The sequence below is a fragment of the Carassius auratus genome, chromosome 49 (assembly GCF_003368295.1).
Source record: "Carassius auratus strain Wakin chromosome 49, ASM336829v1, whole genome shotgun sequence".
NCBI lineage: Eukaryota > Metazoa > Chordata > Actinopteri > Cypriniformes > Cyprinidae > Carassius > Carassius auratus.
In genome coordinates, this window is record NC_039291.1 from 1688896 (window position 1) to 1706488 (window position 17593).

At 35.9% G+C, this 17593-nt stretch overlaps 1 protein-coding gene across 2 annotated transcripts; it reads left to right on the top strand.

Moving 5' to 3' along the window:
• Window positions 1-992: 992 nt before the first annotated feature.
• On the top strand, window positions 993-7543 carry LOC113066018 (sperm-associated antigen 6). Of its 2 annotated transcripts, none has more exons than XM_026237579.1 (11): window positions 993-1446; window positions 1648-1743; window positions 2326-2492; window positions 3600-3789; window positions 3876-4081; window positions 4147-4320; window positions 4645-4797; window positions 6610-6801; window positions 6935-7051; window positions 7158-7303; window positions 7417-7543. In XM_026237579.1, exons 1-11 carry the CDS (start codon window positions 1422-1424, stop codon window positions 7478-7480), a joined length of 1530 nt encoding a protein of 509 aa, XP_026093364.1. In that variant the 5' UTR covers window positions 993-1421; the 3' UTR covers window positions 7481-7543. The 2 variants fall into 2 exon arrangements, with proteins under 2 accessions (XP_026093364.1, XP_026093365.1); XM_026237580.1 differs by having other exon boundaries at window positions 999-1446; window positions 3606-3789.
• The last annotated feature ends 10050 nt before the right edge of the window (window positions 7544-17593 follow it).

A 17593-nucleotide genomic window follows, 5' to 3' on the forward strand; every position in this document is an offset into this window, starting at 1 on the left:
ACGAATTGTATCTCAAACAGATGACAAGTTTATAACCTATAGCCTGTGCAAAGTACCCAGTCAGACCTTTTTTTGTGCAAAGTACCCAGTCAGTCGTTAGAAACGGAGAATTTGCCGGTGATTTTCTCATTGAGGCGAGGAAAGTTTGACTTAATATGTAGCCACACTGATGCAATGACAACTTTATTTTTACGGGGTATGTAGTTTATCTGTTACAGATTTACTATAGGTTAGTAGACAGTTTCAGCATTAAACTGTTACGACGAGATGGTCTTTAGAAGACATTAGAAATGTTGTAGAAAAAGGCATAGGCAATATCTCAGTGGGCACATTTAGCCGGTGTCGGGACTTCCATGAGTATAGTCCGAATGAATTTTTAGCAAGGTTTTTTTTTTTTTGCCCACTCAGAGTTACAGATAATAATAATAATAAAAATAATAGCTAATAGCTAAAAATATGTTGGACCTTTAATAATATTATAAATTCCATAAATTATTCTAGAATAAACATAAATCAAGAAAATCCATAACAGTGATGTTGACTGAATTTAGGATTGAATTTAGAGGTGGAAACTGGGAATGTTTCTTTTTCAAAATGTGTAATAATCTCACCTCACGTCACCCTGTCCTGGTGATGTCATGATGAAACTTTGTAGCCCCACAGGTTCTTAATTTAAATTCAACAGTGTTCAAACACTAATTAGTTGAAAAGACTTGCTCATTATGTCTTTGGCAGACGTGGCATTAAAGTTAATGAAAAACCGGTTTGTTTGATATGTCAGTTTACCGTCAGAAAACTATGAATTTATAACTATTTGGCACCAAGCAAAAATGGGGATTAAACAATAATAAACTAGAGCGACAACTTTCAAATGGTAAATCACGCAACGGAAAGTTTGTATTCTGTTCAACGAAAAACTAATTTTTACCTATATGATACAAGCTAGTTTCTCTGCTGTTATGAAACTTATTTAAAAAAGATTTCCGAAAGAAAAAGACTAGTAATTAGTTAATATCTGTGTCTGCAGTTGTCTCTGCGGTAAGAACTAATGCGAGGGCAGCTGTTCGCCCTCGCAGCTTCTCTGTCCCAGTATCCCACATTCATCGACCGTTTTTGAATCTTGTTTAATAATCCAATCCCCGCTATTACATCTGGGCATAAACTGCATGCGATACTGGTCCTGATTTGAACATATATGTGTTTCAGCACGAAACATTAGATAAGCATTGACAACAAACGCACCGACCGAACGCAGTGCCTATCACTTCCGGTTTGTTGCCAAGACAACAGTTGCACGCCTCCTCTAAACTCAAAGTCACAACAAACGCTGTTTCTTAATGGAAGCTTAAACGTACTTTTTTTTTTGCCGCATTCACGCTGCTTTTGTCGTTTTTGCTCCAATTTGGGTTACTCCTATTACTATGAGTCAACGACAGATTTTGCAAGGTGAGAAAGTAAGATCCGTTAAGGTAGCCTGTTACGTTAAAAATTAAAAACGAATTAAAACTGCTTGTGGTGACTTACTTTTCTTACTTTTGCAGTTTTTTGACATAATTGATTTAAATTGAATTTATTTCTATTACTAATAACGTTACAATTATTATTATTATTATTATTATTATTATTATTATTATTATTATTATGCAGTGTTTGAGCAATACCAGAAGGCAAGAACACAGTTTGTGCAAACTGTAGCAGATCTTGCAGCAAGACCACAAAATACTGAAACACTTCAAAATGCTGGTGAGTTTATAAAATTTGATTAATGGAGGTTTCTGCATGTTTGTTATGGCATTTGCTTGTATCTATATACTTATACTATTTCGAATTTAATCATTTAAATGTATAATTTTTCATTATTTACAACTCCAATCTTAACAAAATTAATCTAAATTCAAAATGGATTGATTGATTGCTTTATCCTTGCCCCCTATGTAGAGTAGAAGCATATTTATTTAAACCCTTTGAAAACTCAGGACCAATGTGGGGAAAAGAAGTCATAGCAAATTATTCTTTGTGCAAGGATCATCAATCAAAATCTTTCATTTTCTCCCGAACACAGTACAATGAATGTTCCCAGACAACATTTCTTTCAAAATAAGTTAACAAGTTAACATTTGTAATTAGTATTCATAAATCAGGAATAGCCTACACATGCTCATGCTTAACCTGATCTCTTTTGGAGATTAAAAGAACATTTTATTGAGATATATCTTATTATATGATTTGAACCTTTGAAAGTATATCCTCCCCTCATCTGCTCTCAAGTGTCTTTCCACTCCTGTTTTCTTCCCGGCACAAATGTGCTCACTCTCTTTGGCTTAGGTGTAATGTCCCTTTTGAGGCCTCTCCTTTTGGATGCAGTCCCAACTATTCAGCAGACAGCAGCTCTGGCTCTCGGAAGGCTTGCCAACTACAACGATGACCTGGCTGAGGCTGTAGTAAAGGGAGACATTCTTCCTCAGCTTGTGTTCTCCCTGGCTGAGCAAAACGTGAGTTTCTTTAGCTGAGCCTCTATAATTTGAATGAATAGGTTTGTGTTAAGGTGTCGAACCTTCATGCTTAAATGAGCTTTTTCACAATACAAATATTCCTACTACTGACTACTGACACTGTCAGCCAAGCAATCCGTGCTTATATAATTTCCATATTTTTGAGCTGTTTGTCATTATACTTCTCACAAAACATTTAAAGAATAAGAAAAAACTGTTGTTGTTTTTTTGGTTTTAATTCTATGACTTTAAACAGGAACTGTACTTATTACTATTAACAGGTACTGAAAATTTACATTTTGTGTCATCAGGAAGGTTTTACGTTCATGGTAGTACAACTTGTCCAGATATCAGACCACATCTTTCTTTTGCCATCAATTTATTTTTATAGCACTTTAATACAAAAGAGATTGTTTCAAGGTCGCTTCACAGTATTAAACAGGAAAATAACAGAATGGATGCAAATAAGGCAAATCTAAGTTCTGCTATAAAGCAGTTGTAGCAAGACAAAAGTGTTGGTTCCGTGTTTAGTTAACTGGAATAAGTTCATTCGTTATGAAACAAGTACAATTCAGCGATAAGAAGACAATAATGTGGTTATTCAGTTTCATTTCAGTTCAATAACAGAATAATTCATGAATTATGAACACTTTGATAGTGTCATTATTCAACAAAGTTCAGTTCAAGTTATTTTTGTGCTTATAGGACAGTGTCAGTGCTGTCAAACGGATGTCTTTTAGACCCCAGATAATCAAGCCAAAGGCAACAGTGGCAAGACAAAACACTAACTCCATCAGGTGGCAGAAATGGAAAGAATTAAAAAAAAAAAAAAAAAAAAAAAACTTTGGAAAAACCAGGCTCCTTCAGGGTCCAGTTCTCCTCTGTCCTAAAACTCATTGTTAGAATGCTATTCACTGTCAGAGAAGCCTCATCATATGTATAAAACACTTTCCATAGAAGGTCCTTTGATGTAATTGAAGGATATAGAATGTGATATATTAATAATTGTTTATTAAAGGCAGATTTGCTGGTGATTCATGAACATTCAAGTGTATTTATTGGTCAATTGCTTTGTCCTTTTCCCTCTGGATTGCTGGGATATGAAAGACACAGCGTTTCTATAAGAAAGCTGCCGCATTCGTGCTTCGGGCTGTTGCTAAGCACTCCCCTGAACTGGCCCAGGCCGTGGTGGACTGTGGAGCACTGGACGCTCTCGTCATCTCCCTGGAGGAGTTTGATCCTGGGGTCAAAGAGGCTGCTGCATGGGCAATATGCTACATTGCCAGACATAATGCACGTAAGTTTGCATAAATCTGTCATTTTATAATGCTTTCTCTAAATTCGTTAATGTTCCTTTCGTTCATTTCCTCTCCTGCTGTGCAGAGCTGTCTCAGGCAGTGGTTGATGCTGGAGTTGTGCCTCTGCTCGTGTTATGCATGCAGGAGCCTGAAATTGCCCTGAAGAGGGTTGCTGCTTCCGCTCTAAGCGACATAGCCAAACACTCCCCAGAGCTGGCTCAAACCGTGGTGGACACAGGGGCGATCGCCCACCTAGCACAGATGATACTTAACCCAGATGCCAAATTGAAGGTGACGCAGCCTACAGATATTGTAATCAATGACATGCAGACTTAATCTGATTCTCCTCTTTACAGAGGCAGGTTTTTTCAGCTCTAAGCCAAATCGCCAAGCACTCCGTAGACGTAGCTGAGATGGTGGTGGAGGCTGAAATATTCCCTGCCGCACTGGTTTGCCTGAAGGACCCGGATGAATATGTTCGGAAGAATGTCGCCACTCTTATTCGGGAAATCACAAAACACACCCCCGAGGTACCTACCACATACATAACATAGCCACTAAATGATTTCAAGATGCTTGGGTAAGTCTGGAATCTCCACTTTGTCAGCTCTTTGACACCCCCTGTTTAAATAACATGGTGTGAGGCAGCTAGTCTGTAAAACATGGAGAATGTGGGTCTGTTATTTATCACCAGTGCAACACAGGAAACAGACAATTGGAAATGACAATACATCACCCATTTTTTTCACCTGCCCAAAACTGTTTTGCTTTTCTGGTCTGCATCACTTATTGTTTATCATAATGTCACACTGGCTCGTGTATTTGCTTGTGCGCATTGTGTGTTTCCTACTCAGCTGTCCCAGATGATAGTGAATGTGGGGGGCATAGCAGCTGTGATTGACTACCTCGGGGACTCCAGAGGGAATGTACGCCTGCCGGGGATCATGATGCTGGGCTATGTGGCTACACACTCCGAGAACCTAGCCATGGCTGTGATCGTATCTAAAGTCTGTTATAGCATCTTTTCTTAAACCTTGACTTCATGTAGATTTTGACTACATATGTACAGTACCATTTAAAGGTTTGGGGTCAGGATGATTTTTTAAGCAGAAATGTATACCTTTACATTCATCTGATACATTCAGTTGATTCAAAGTGACAGTAATGATGTTAAAAATATATTTTTCAAATAAATTCTGTTTTCTAATCATCAAATAATCCTGAAAAAGTGTCATGGTTTTCATATAAATATTAAGCAGCACAATCATTTTAGCTGTAATAATAATTGAAGAAATGTTTCTTGAGCCTCACATCAGCATAGAATGATTTCTAATCATGTGACACTGAAGACTGGAGTAATGATGCTGAAAATGTTACTTTGGCATCACAGGAATACATTTCATTTTTGTAAATATAAAAAAAGACCATTTTTTATTATTTACAAACAGTGTTGTGGGTAACGCGTTACAAAGTAACGCGTTAGAGTACTCTAATTACTTTTTTCCTGAAATGTGTAACTTAACGCGTTAGTTTCGTGCGTAAGTAATCAGTAACTTCGTTATTTTTTTAAAAAAAGTAGTCCGTTATTTTAAGGAAAGGAAAATCCCGACTGCAGCCTGCTTTTTGTCAGACAGTAGTCCTAGGTCTACTGTGCCACCTGCGGATGTACAGTATCAGCGGAGCCGAAGCTCTGTGATCGTGAAGTCAATGGCTGTGATGCGTCTGTGCCCTGCGCCTGACCCTGTGTGTGTGTGGGGTTTTTTTTCGAACTCCCGGCAAGATAGCAGAGAGGACAGCGTTTGGTTTATGCAAGTACGCACATTATTTTCAATTTGTCAACGAAAAAGAAATCGACTGTCGGACAAACGTTTCGAAAATCTGCTTCTGCTACGTTTTAATCACTACTTCGAAGAGTAAATGTAAGAGGACTGTGTTACAGCGAATTTAGGCTTGTGACTGTGAGTGACACTTTAATAATAATTAGTTCGGCTATTAAGCGATTTGTCATGTGCCTGTGTGGCAGTGAAGGATTTAATTCGGTCGGTTTGTTATCATTTTTGTTTGACAGGCAGCTGTTAATTTCTGTTAGATCATTGGCTGGCTGGTTGTTCATCATTTCTAAATGGATTTAAATCTGCAAGCCTGTTTAAGGTTGTGTTTACAAGTAAGCATACTTGTACTTTGATAACTGCATTATTTAAAGTTAAAGAAAAATCAGGAGTTATCTTGTGGTGCTCATAATATACAGTAGCCTAGGCTACCCGACTGGGTAACGTTAGGTGCGAATTTTGATTAATAATATGTTCTGTGATAATAAATAAATAAAACGCCATGTGGAATAGCCGATTGCTGACTGTCTTTACTGTTATTGTTATCCTGCAGTGTTAATTTAGTCGGATGACTGACGTTATTCATTGTCGGGAGTCACGACTTCTAGGTGCATTTAAAGGGGCCGGGGGCTGTGTCTGTCATGTGTGAGCCGCTGCAAACTGCTTTTAATTTTTGGTAACGCATGAGTACTCTAACGCGTTACTTTTATGAATAGGTAACGCTGTATCATAACTGATTACTTTTAATTGATGGTAACGTTGTAACTTAACTAACTACTTTCCAAAGTAACTATACCCAACACTGTTTACAAATATATGCACCCTTGGCGAGCATAAGAAACGTAATAAAATAAAATAAAATAAATAATAAATATATTTACCAAACCCAGACTTTTGAACAGTAGTGTACTTCTCTCATAATACTGATTTGAATCATATTTGATTCTTGTATTTTATTACCATATTCCATATTTGTTTCCACTCCTGTAGGGAGTTCCGCAGTTGGCTATCTGTCTGGAGGAAGAGCAAGAAGATCACATCAAAGCAGCCACAGCTTGGGCATTTGGCCAGATTGGCAGACACACACCTGAGCATGCAAAAGCTATAGCTGTGGCCAACGTGTTCCCTAAACTCCTAAGTCTCTATTTGGACTCTGAAAGTTCTGAAGACCTGCAGGTCAAGGTAAGCAACAGCCCATATGTAAAATGTCTGAAGCAGGTACTGTTTCTCATTGTGGTGAAAATGATTTTTGCTAATGTCAAATGTTTAGTTACTGTAACAGTTTTCTCTCACTTGTTTTAATGTACTCAAAAAGGCCAAGAAGGCATTGAAGAGCATCCTTCAGAAGTGCACTTATCTCCCAGCACTGGAGCCTCTTCTCTATGAAGCTCCCAGCAACGTTCTTAAACATGTCATCTGCCAGTTCAGTAAGGTAGCGGGAACTTATTGTTTTCATCAGCACATTTTATGAGATCAGCATTTGTTAATCATTATAAGAACTATTCAGGAAACTTTTCTATTTCCTACCAATCTTACAGGTTCTTCCTCATGACAGTAAGGCACGCCGATTGTTTGTCACCAGTGGTGGTCTGAAGAAAGTACAGGAGATCAAAGCAGAACCTGGCTCTGCAATTCAGGAATATATCAATGCAATCAACAGCTGCTACCCCGAAGAGATTGTCAGGTTCATACACATTTATATGAATAATAAACAGTACCAACCAAAGTGCATTCATAATGCTATGAACTTTATCTGTATGGTTTTTGTTGTTCCACTGACCGGCCCTTCTTTCACAGGTATTATTCACCTGGTTACTCTGAGATCTTGCTGGAAAGGATTGATAACTATCAGCCAGTGTGATTTCCTTTACTGAAACACTATGAATGCTTTTTAAAAAGTTGTGAAAAATAAAATTACCATACCAATAATCTCATCTGAAATATCTTATTTTGTTACATTTATTTGTGGTACAGGATTCTGGATTCAGAGCTTTGCTGTTTTTGACAACCAAACCTTTATATTTTAAACATCTGTCTAGTTGCATAAAATCCTTGGTATATTTGGTAGTAGTTGTTTAACAACAACAACAACAACAAAAATAAAAATAATATTAATTGATTATGAACCTGCTACCTCCTTGAGGTATACTTCTATGTAAACTTTTGTCAGTTGTACACAACCATTTGAGTCTGACTGATTACTCAGACACTTGCTCAGTTCTGGTGTTGAGTGTAGGAATTACCATACTATCAGGCATTTTAAATAAGGTCGAAGGTCTACCCAAGAGCCTATCTCTTACAGCGCAAGGCCGAGTTTCCCAGAAACAAACAAGACAATTCCTAGGCTACTAAAACTATGGAGAAGGATCTGTCTTCTATTAGAATTATGGGCTCTTTCCAAAAACCAACTTAACTTCAGCAGACCTCAATAATCACTGTGGATCTACGAGTGCTTTAAGGTAATCTAGTAGTACTAAACGCATCGCTAGCAGACAGACTCACCTGCACCTAAACTACACGTCAGCTTAATACAGTAATTATTATTATGGAACTAATTATTCATACCCAACAACGCTTCACAGGGTCGTGCATATTGCTGTCATCTTTATCGCTTCATGGAGCTAAAAAGCAGACCGTTCAGTTTCAAACTGCTGTAGGCCACTGGCAACATGAAGAACCTCGACTCAAGCCAAGGGACTTAATACCATTCTCATTGGCAGGATTATTCAGCACAGAGCTTCACTAGGTGTGAACGCTGCCTACGTCTATGTCTCCACTTGTGTAGAATTTTACCCCATGAAAATGCAAAAATAAAAGATTGGTATAGGGAATACTTATCGTCGTTACTGAGAAACTGGGACTAGAAAATTTTATTTTCATCGGTAATTACACATTCACATATTAACGGCCCCTGGTGTCTGATTTGTGCATATAATGTGCACATTAAAGAACAGCTGTTACACATATGGCAGCTCATTCTTTGTTCTGGTTTCAGTCAGATTACCTTTCAATTGAGGCAGTTTGGTTATGCATGGTCTCCATCCCACAGCTTTGTCCAATTCACTATTACTAAATCAGAATGCCAGATCACTTCGGGCCTATTTGAATGTGTAGGCTACTAATTCAGAAGCTGCTTGCAGGACATTCATTTTTCAACTTAAATATAATTTAATTATTTTTAATATTCTCTAATGTAGGGAATGGTTTGTCATAGTTATTTTCTTCAAACTAAGTATAGGCTAGGCTATCATCTACGACTTGCCTCTTTTACCCCAAAATCAGAACAAACTAATATCAGTTTTGCATCGCGCTTTCAGCCACCGCCAAAAGGATGAAACCTTGAAATAATATATGCTTGCGGCTTTAAATGAGAAGGCTGTACCCACAAACCTTCATGTGCGCCAGATTGCAAGCTGCTATAGCCTATGTAGATTCAGTGGAAACTGACAACAGAAGTTTTCCTTCTGCCTCTTCTTCTCTTCTATATCTGCCTCTTCTGGGGTGGTGTTGGCGCAGTGGATGAGACACATGCCTTTGGTGTGAGAGACCCGGGTTCGAATTCATTGTGAGACACCAATGTGTCCCTGAGCAAGACAATGCCTAGTTGCTCCAGAGGCATGCGACCTCTGACATATATATAGCAATTGTAAGTTGCTTTGGATAAAAGTGTCAGCTAAATGAATAAATGTAAATTTAAGACAGTCTGTCCGTGATATGAATGTCCTCTGATTATTTTTTACTCTCTTGTCTAAGAGGTAGGCATATTTAACAGAAAATCATTCAAAGATGAGCAGCGCTTTTGTCCTGTATGCCATATTGGGCCTCTAGAAACGTTGATGGGATCGGGTTAAAAAATACATCTTGCAGATGTAAATGCAGATGTCAAATAGACGTCTACGAGATTGTGCTATCAGGGTAGATATTGTTCCATTACGTCTCTGCTTAGTTATGCAAATTTAATTTTTATAAAGTCTAAAGGAAGTTCTCAGTTTGTAAACAGAAGATAAAACTTAAAGGACAGCTCTCAGTTTATATTATATTTGGGTTATTTTTAATTGTTTCATTTTTATTTGTTTATTTTTTAACTAATAGACTATACAATTTTATTAACACACACACATATATATATATATATATATATATATATATATATATATATATAATGTGTTACATCTTTTATTTTTTGTGTTGTTTGATTTTAAGCTTTTTAAATTAACTTATAATATTCAAAATACATTTAAAATATCAATTTGCCTTATTAACATATGTGAGTGGCTTCTGTAAGATGAATAGATTTGCTGCACAAAAAAATAAGCAGATATGTTTAATTGGAAATAGTAAAATTAATTGGAACAACAAAAGATGAGTTCATAAAAAATGTGCTTATCTTTGTCGATTTGATAATTTGCCATGTCCCCATGTAAACACTGCCCGTGTTGGCCCCACACAGCCCCAAACCACATCTTATTTAGTGTGTTATAGCACAAGAGAAAGCTGGTTTTATTCAACCCCGTCATCCATTGAGCCCTTGGGCGTCAATGAATCTAGCCGTCAATGGCCCGCTTCAGCTCTCATTCATCACTGTGGAACATGGATACGAATCCCCCATAGCTGATGTTTGAAGTGGCAGCTCCTGTTTTCTCAGGGGGATGTAGCCATTGGCTTGGTCAGCACTGTTGTGGGTCACTAACAATGTGTTCATACCTCACCTATAAACGTCTGTGTCTCACTTAATACTGACATTGTCCATCTCAGAAAAGTCTTAGAAGCTAAAAAGAGTGATCAGCAGGCTCTACACATGCATTCACCTGAGATAGGCTATTTTCACATCCTCTGTCTCAACTACAAGAAAGCATGTGTAAACAAAGGGGCATTTCCCTATAAAACAGACACAGTGTATGAATACAAAATGTAATCTCATGATGCATAACACCATCCAAGTATTTTACCAAGTGCTAAGATGGACTGAGAGAAGCATATGCGGCATTTACTTGTTTAGGCTATATTCTGTGTAGCTGTGTTTAATCGCTCATCCATCCGTTTTCTGGTGAATATGATTATTAGACGAACATAGTTTTTGGAGTATTTCGGATTATTTAGAGAGAATTTGTTTCGTTCTGTCTTCTTTCACTCTCTTCGGTTTCCTGTTGAATACAGTGACGGCATGTGATACAGAAGTTGTTTATCCTGTGTGAAACTTGCAGTCGTTGTTGTTTGCATTAAGTTAAAGTCGCAGAATTTGCAGTTTGAAGGTGTCAACCTTCTTACAGCGATTCAAAGGTAGAAATACGGACCTTCCGCAAGCTGAGGATTTTACAAAAGCTATGCAACTGATTAACGATGAAGTTCCAGCAATCAACATATTTGTAGACCAGAAAAAAAGGAGAAGGAAAAAAAGTTGTGGTTGGGATGAACGCAATACAATCGATAATTTGGAAGCGCTGTCAATCAAGCCACGCCTCCTATTCACCTGCTCACTGCGACTTCAGACAAAGAAATCATTCGCACTAATGACGAGAGACATTCAGATTTTCACGATTTTTCAGTGGTAAATATATTTCAGCATTATGGGATTCGACGCAGTGTCAACAAACAGAACCTCCACTTTTTTCCCTTTCTTTCTTTCTTTTTCTTTTTTTTTAACTTTTTAATCTACACTTCAAATTAAATTACAATGTTTTGTGAGGTAACCTAAAACAATGAATAATAGAATCATGACATAATAATAATAATGCATATGATATTCACTTGAGCTACAATATCAGCCCCATTGTTTCTGAACATGCAAAAATGAATTTTAATTTTATTCTCTAAACGATTGTATTCCCTAGTTGTGAGGAAATGTTTTTTTTTTTTTTTGTCATGTGTGTAAAGATAAGAATACTCTTATCTTTTATTGTCTAACAACAGCAAAACAATATGTGGGCATAAACAATAAGGCAAAACTATAATCAGAAGTGAGCAGTCTTTGTGGTGTGGTATTTCTTCACTGTATTCTATTTCACTAGTTTAACACAAACATATTCCTGTTTCAGTTTCATTTTTACAATCTAGTTTAGACCATCCAAGAAAATTAGAATAATTTATTCAATGCATGTCAGCATCTGAGTTTATCATATAGATTTAAGCATAAATCATTTTGATTGAGTTTGCTCACTCACTGATTCAAGACCTGTCGAGAAGCATGTCTAGTTTAGTTTTATTATTATTATTATTATTTGCTTTCAGATGCTTCTCCTCTGGTTGGCATGCAGTGCACAGCAGCAGAAGGCCTTCTGTTCATGATGACACTTTTGCTGCTTTGACTGACAGGGTCCAGATTGGGAAGCCCCTCCTCCTGGAAGTCTCATGTTATTGTCAGCCTTACCATAGCAACCCTTGTGTAATCTAACTTACTTGTAATTCAGTTGGGTTTTTAATTACATTTATTTAAACCGAATTGGACACATCTTAAATAAAGACCCTTATGGCAAGAAAAAAACATAATATACAATATATAAATATATGTTGGAAAATATAATGCATAATGCATATTATGAAGTGTATTATTGAATATAAAATTACATAGATTATAGTAAGTAAATTCTCACATTTTTCATTATATGAAAAGATGTATTGTATTTTGTTCCAGGCATACCGAATCTGAGCAAAGAAAACTTTTCTATGGTTTTCATTACATTTAGCAGGAACTCTGGTCCTCAGGGTCTATATATAATATCTGTTATGGCCAAGGGATACCTCACCTGCTACATAGATGCAATGTTATCTGCTGCTGGATTGCTTACTAACTGCAAAGGAACAAATAGTAAAGGAATAAAATAGCCCACCATATGCCTTTGTATTTTTTAATGTGACCGTGACGAACAGAATCTACTCTCATTCTGCCAGCTGGAAGATTAGAGCGTGTCCCTCTGGGACTGAGTATTTAAATCTCATGTTGTCCAAGACAGATCAGGATATCCCATCTTGTGCCCCTCTGCCCACAGAGACAGAGGACAAGCAGCGGGGTAAAGCCTCAACAACATCTACAGACAGTCACAAGCGAGGTGGGAGGTCCATGCATTTGCAAAGGAAAGCTACTCAGTTATACAAACTTATCATTGCTTTTTATACTTTTCTGCTCCGAATGTGTGCTGTGTATTACAGCTGTTTGGATTTTTTCTGATAAACATGGCATATGCAGCAGAGACATCAAATTGTTGCAGTAACAGAAGGGCCTGATCCTCTATAAATTCATTGGCAATTTGGGAAAGGACCTGAAATTAAAATAACATCCAGAATCTACAAAAAGAGATATCTCCCACCAGACAAATGCTTTTTGTTTTTGTTTCATCAAAACCATCCACTAACTAAAGAGCTTTCAATTATAACATATTTCATGCAGACTGAGTCAATACTTTACATGTGTCTATTTACTGAATCTGTAATATTTATTTACTTTTTACATTTATTATTGTTTTATAAATATAATCTAATTTTGATTATCACTCATTGATTCACGTTTCTGTTTAACTGCTTTGTATTGAGAAAAATGGCACTTTATTTTACTGAACATCATGTCTATAACAGGTAAAAAATGTATCCTCCTGGCTTGTATTTATATATATATAAATAAGGTTTTGTATTTTTATTATATCTTGTTTTTTGTTATTTTTAACAAAATCTTGCCCCCAGTTGTAATTGTTGGTCACTTATGGCATTGAATGTTTTATTATTTATTTATTTTATTTTTTTCATTTATTGTACATGTATTTTTTACAAATTTCTATAGAACTGCATAGTACATAGAAGAGGTTATTATGCCCAACCTGGCGAGTTCAGCATCTTTAACAAAGCGCATCTTTGTTGTTGAACAATCATGTCAGCCGCCTCCTAAGAAAATACAGGTACAGGTTATCTATATGCCATTAGACATCTAAACTCCAACAATTACACTAGAAGATGTGACTAACAAAAACTAGCTCTCTATAAATGTACCATAGTTTTTGCTTGCATAGGCTACTTTCAGGTGTGGCAGTATCAAACTGTCCATCTCATTTCCAGAGGTTTGCTGTGTAGACTAGATTTGACAACAACTGCTCCTCCCACACATAGACATGGGACGGCTGTATACTGATCTTCCAAAATACCTCCTTCATTTTGGAACATAAGCTATAGCAAAGGTAATATCTTTTTGTCACTTCACAGTTTTGCTTAATTGTTCTGTCAGATAAGCTATAAAAGTACTTGATGGTAACATTTAAATTACTGACATAATCTCAATATATTCAAATATTTATACTTCTACATTATTGTTCAAAAGTTTGATGTAGGTAAGATTTTGTAATGTTTTTGAAAGAGTCAAGTCTGCATTTACTTGAATAAAAACTTTGTTTAGTTTAAAATAACAGCTTTCTGTTTTTAATATATTTTAAAATATTATTTAATCTTGTGCTGATTTCAGTCTTCAGTGTCACATGATCCCTGATGATATTGACCTTACAGCCCCAGTTACACAAGATACTCTTACTTCAATAATACACAAGAAAACACCATAATATTAGTGTACACACTAATCAAAAGTCCTAGGCTAGCACAAACACGTGTCACCACGCAGCAGTTCCAACTTTCACATCTTCGCACCCTTCCTTCCATCTTTCCACGGGGAAACAGTGTCGTCCGGGGATCAGTGGGAGTATCAGGGGTCTTAACCAGCCCTAGATAGGGTGTCATTGACTGATACGAAGTCAGGTAAGATACTGTGGTGAGAGTAACAGTGTCTTAAAGTCAGAACCATGTGAATGAATGAATTATGTAAAAGATTTAAAGCTTGAATAAGATTATCTATTATAATAAAATATTGTCATTATTATAATTATTATTTTACAAAATTAGCTCTGTACAGCATTGATATTTGATGATTTCGAGTATAGTAAAATGAGATTAGACACCCCCTGGTGTTCATTGTTTTTAGATCATCAACATTTATTGTGTTTTTTTAGATAATCACAATAATTATTGGGGAAAACATCGCTGAAGGCAAAAGCAATAAATATATATATATATTATATTATATTATATTATATTTCATTTTATATTAGATATTTTTATATTTTTTATATATATTTTAGGTAATATATTAGTTATCTAACTTAATGAGAGCCTTATGGCAATCTAATAATGATAATAAAATAGAAAATATTTCTTTGGTTATTTTTAATCTTACAGCACCAGGATTGCCACTGGTAAAAAAAATAAATAAAATAAAAATAAAAAAATGAAGTATGATAATATGTACTGATGATTATTATTATTATTATGAAATGCAATATTCTAAAGTACTTGTAACCGGTGTTATTTTAGTATCACACATACATTACCACAATAATTTTTGTTTATATTTTGAATTAAACTTTATTTTTATATTTTCTGATTTCACTTTCATTTCAGTTGCATTATTTGTAATTTTTTTTATTGTGTTATTATTATTATAATTATTATTATTATTATTATTACTATTATTATTCTTCTGTTTTAGATTATTAGTTTCAGTTTATTTAGTTTTAGTTATTTTAGTGCTTTGTATTTTTACTAAACAATATTGTAGTTAAACTAAACAAAAATTTGAGAACTGCTGCCTTGGCAACTTAAAGCAATAAAATAGAATCTAATAATACAAATGAATATATAAAATACTAACCTTGTGAACTACATTTGCAGATGTTCATGACTACATCCTGAAATGACACCTTTTATAATAATGAACAGTAGGCTATGATTAGCATGACACTCATATTAGATTTTTGGTGCTGTTTATAGAGTATGATTACTGATCCTGGTGTCCCAGTCGGCAGATCTACAGGTAGACATTTTTATATTCTGCATAAAAAGCAATAATGATCTAATTGCTAGTATTTTAATGTTGTAGTGTATTTAACTGTGTCTTAACTTTCCTGATCACACTTTTTACATACGACTATAAAAATAACCTTTGGTTGTCTTTTTTTCCCTTCAGAATTATCCTCTTTCGTTGTTACATTTAAATGACTTCATGCTTAAACTGAAGAGTCTTTAATAGCTTGAAGTGTCTGCAAGTGAGTTTTCCATCTTGATTTGGTAATTCAGAATCAAAATTCCTTTTACAATGGAAATAACAAACAGATAATAATGCTTTAAGTGTTAAATGAGCTACTTGCATTTTTACTTTTTTTTTATTTCATTACTAAATTTGTCATGTTCCTTGTCAGTTTCTGAGGAGCGGCTGGAAAGGAAAAGCCAGCTGTTCTTCCAAACTCAAGCTGTTCCTGAAGGAATCAGCTGCCAAGTGCAGGATCGGGAATCCACACTCATTTCAGCAAATCGTATTTTTTATTAGATTTTTAAGTATGGTGTAATTGATCTTGATGTAATTGTGTTCCTGTGTTCAGGATCTCTTGTATGAATATAGTTTTAGTGTGGGCAAGAGTTTGTTGAATACAAACAGTATTCTTGTCGCTTTAAACGTTATGTTTGAACCACTGATGGCAGATGGACTATTCTGGCGACGTCTTTCATACTTTTCTGGACTTTGACAGTTTAACTTACTTGGCAGTCTATGGGACAGTCAATCTGATTTAGGTGACATTTCATAGTGCCAAACAGGTAATCCAGCGTGTTCACGACATCTTATTCTTCTTACATGAGTCCAAGCCTCCAGAAGGCCATATTCTGGACACTGCGATGGTGAAAGCTCTGGTATCTCTCCTGTCTGCTGTTTTAAAGGCTCCAGAGCTCTCTTCCAGACCAGGACACCAACTCATAAACAAAGTGCTTTACACCATCACTGATTTACAAAATGAAATTAACATGCCCTGCTGATCTCTTTCCTGTTTGAGAAGTTGAAAAGCAGGACATTTTTATGAATTAAGCCCTTTAAAAAGTTCACTTTAAAATATATCTCTGAACTATCATGTGATCAGTTCATTTATGCATTATATTTTCATTTTCATTTATTTTCGACAACCAATTATAAGGCGAAGAATTCCTATATCATTCCGTATTAATCACCAGACAACCTGCCACAAAGACATGATTCATATCTTCCTCTGAGCCTGAAGTGACTGAAGGGGTTTTCTGCTACATCTGTGGGTGTTCTGCTAAAAGAAAAATTACATATTTAGTGAAATAATCGTATTTATTAACATGTTTACATAAAGTTATTTTATTAAATTGAGTATTTGAACATATTTTCCACCTCTTTGCAGATTGTAAGTTCAATGATACATTTTGTTATAGTATTATTTTGTGTATGCTGCAGCAGTGTCTTGCATGGAAGTGTTAGTCTATGGAAGTGTTAGTCTTGAAGGATGACAGGTCTCATTTTGTGGTGAAAACACGTGGCCTCACTGCGTTCCACCTGACTGGTTTTCTGGAGATGCAATTTCAGCAATGGAGCAGCAACAGCCAGCACAAGCCCTGCATCATTACCTGGCTCAGGGCCCACACCGATGGTCCAGACATGTGCAGGTACACTATAAATGCATGACTGAATTAGAAAAACAAAACAAAAAACATGTGCTTTTCCCTTTTATTTGTTTACCCTCATTTGTGTTTATCTTTGTTCCAGCAGAGTCTACATACACGGTTCACTATTCTGCACGGTCTGGTGAACACTCATCAGTTAAACATCATGTCACAGACCCTTCAGAGAGCCCTACACATCACTGTGCAATTTAACAGGCCAGCTGCATTTCAGTGATAGTCTTTAGTGTTTTAGTCAGCCTGAATATGAACTATAATATTTGTTTGCAGGATGTATGAGCACCTTATCCATACAACAAACAGAAAATATATCACTGGACAGGACAGACAGCTCACATCTTCCTCCCTCAATCCTATTTACATGGTATGGTGAAATATTTTTATGTCCATGGATTGTGTGCATACATTCAAACATTTAGTCCATATTTGTGTCCATACATGCAAACTGTTTTCACATGTTAAAATAAAACATTAA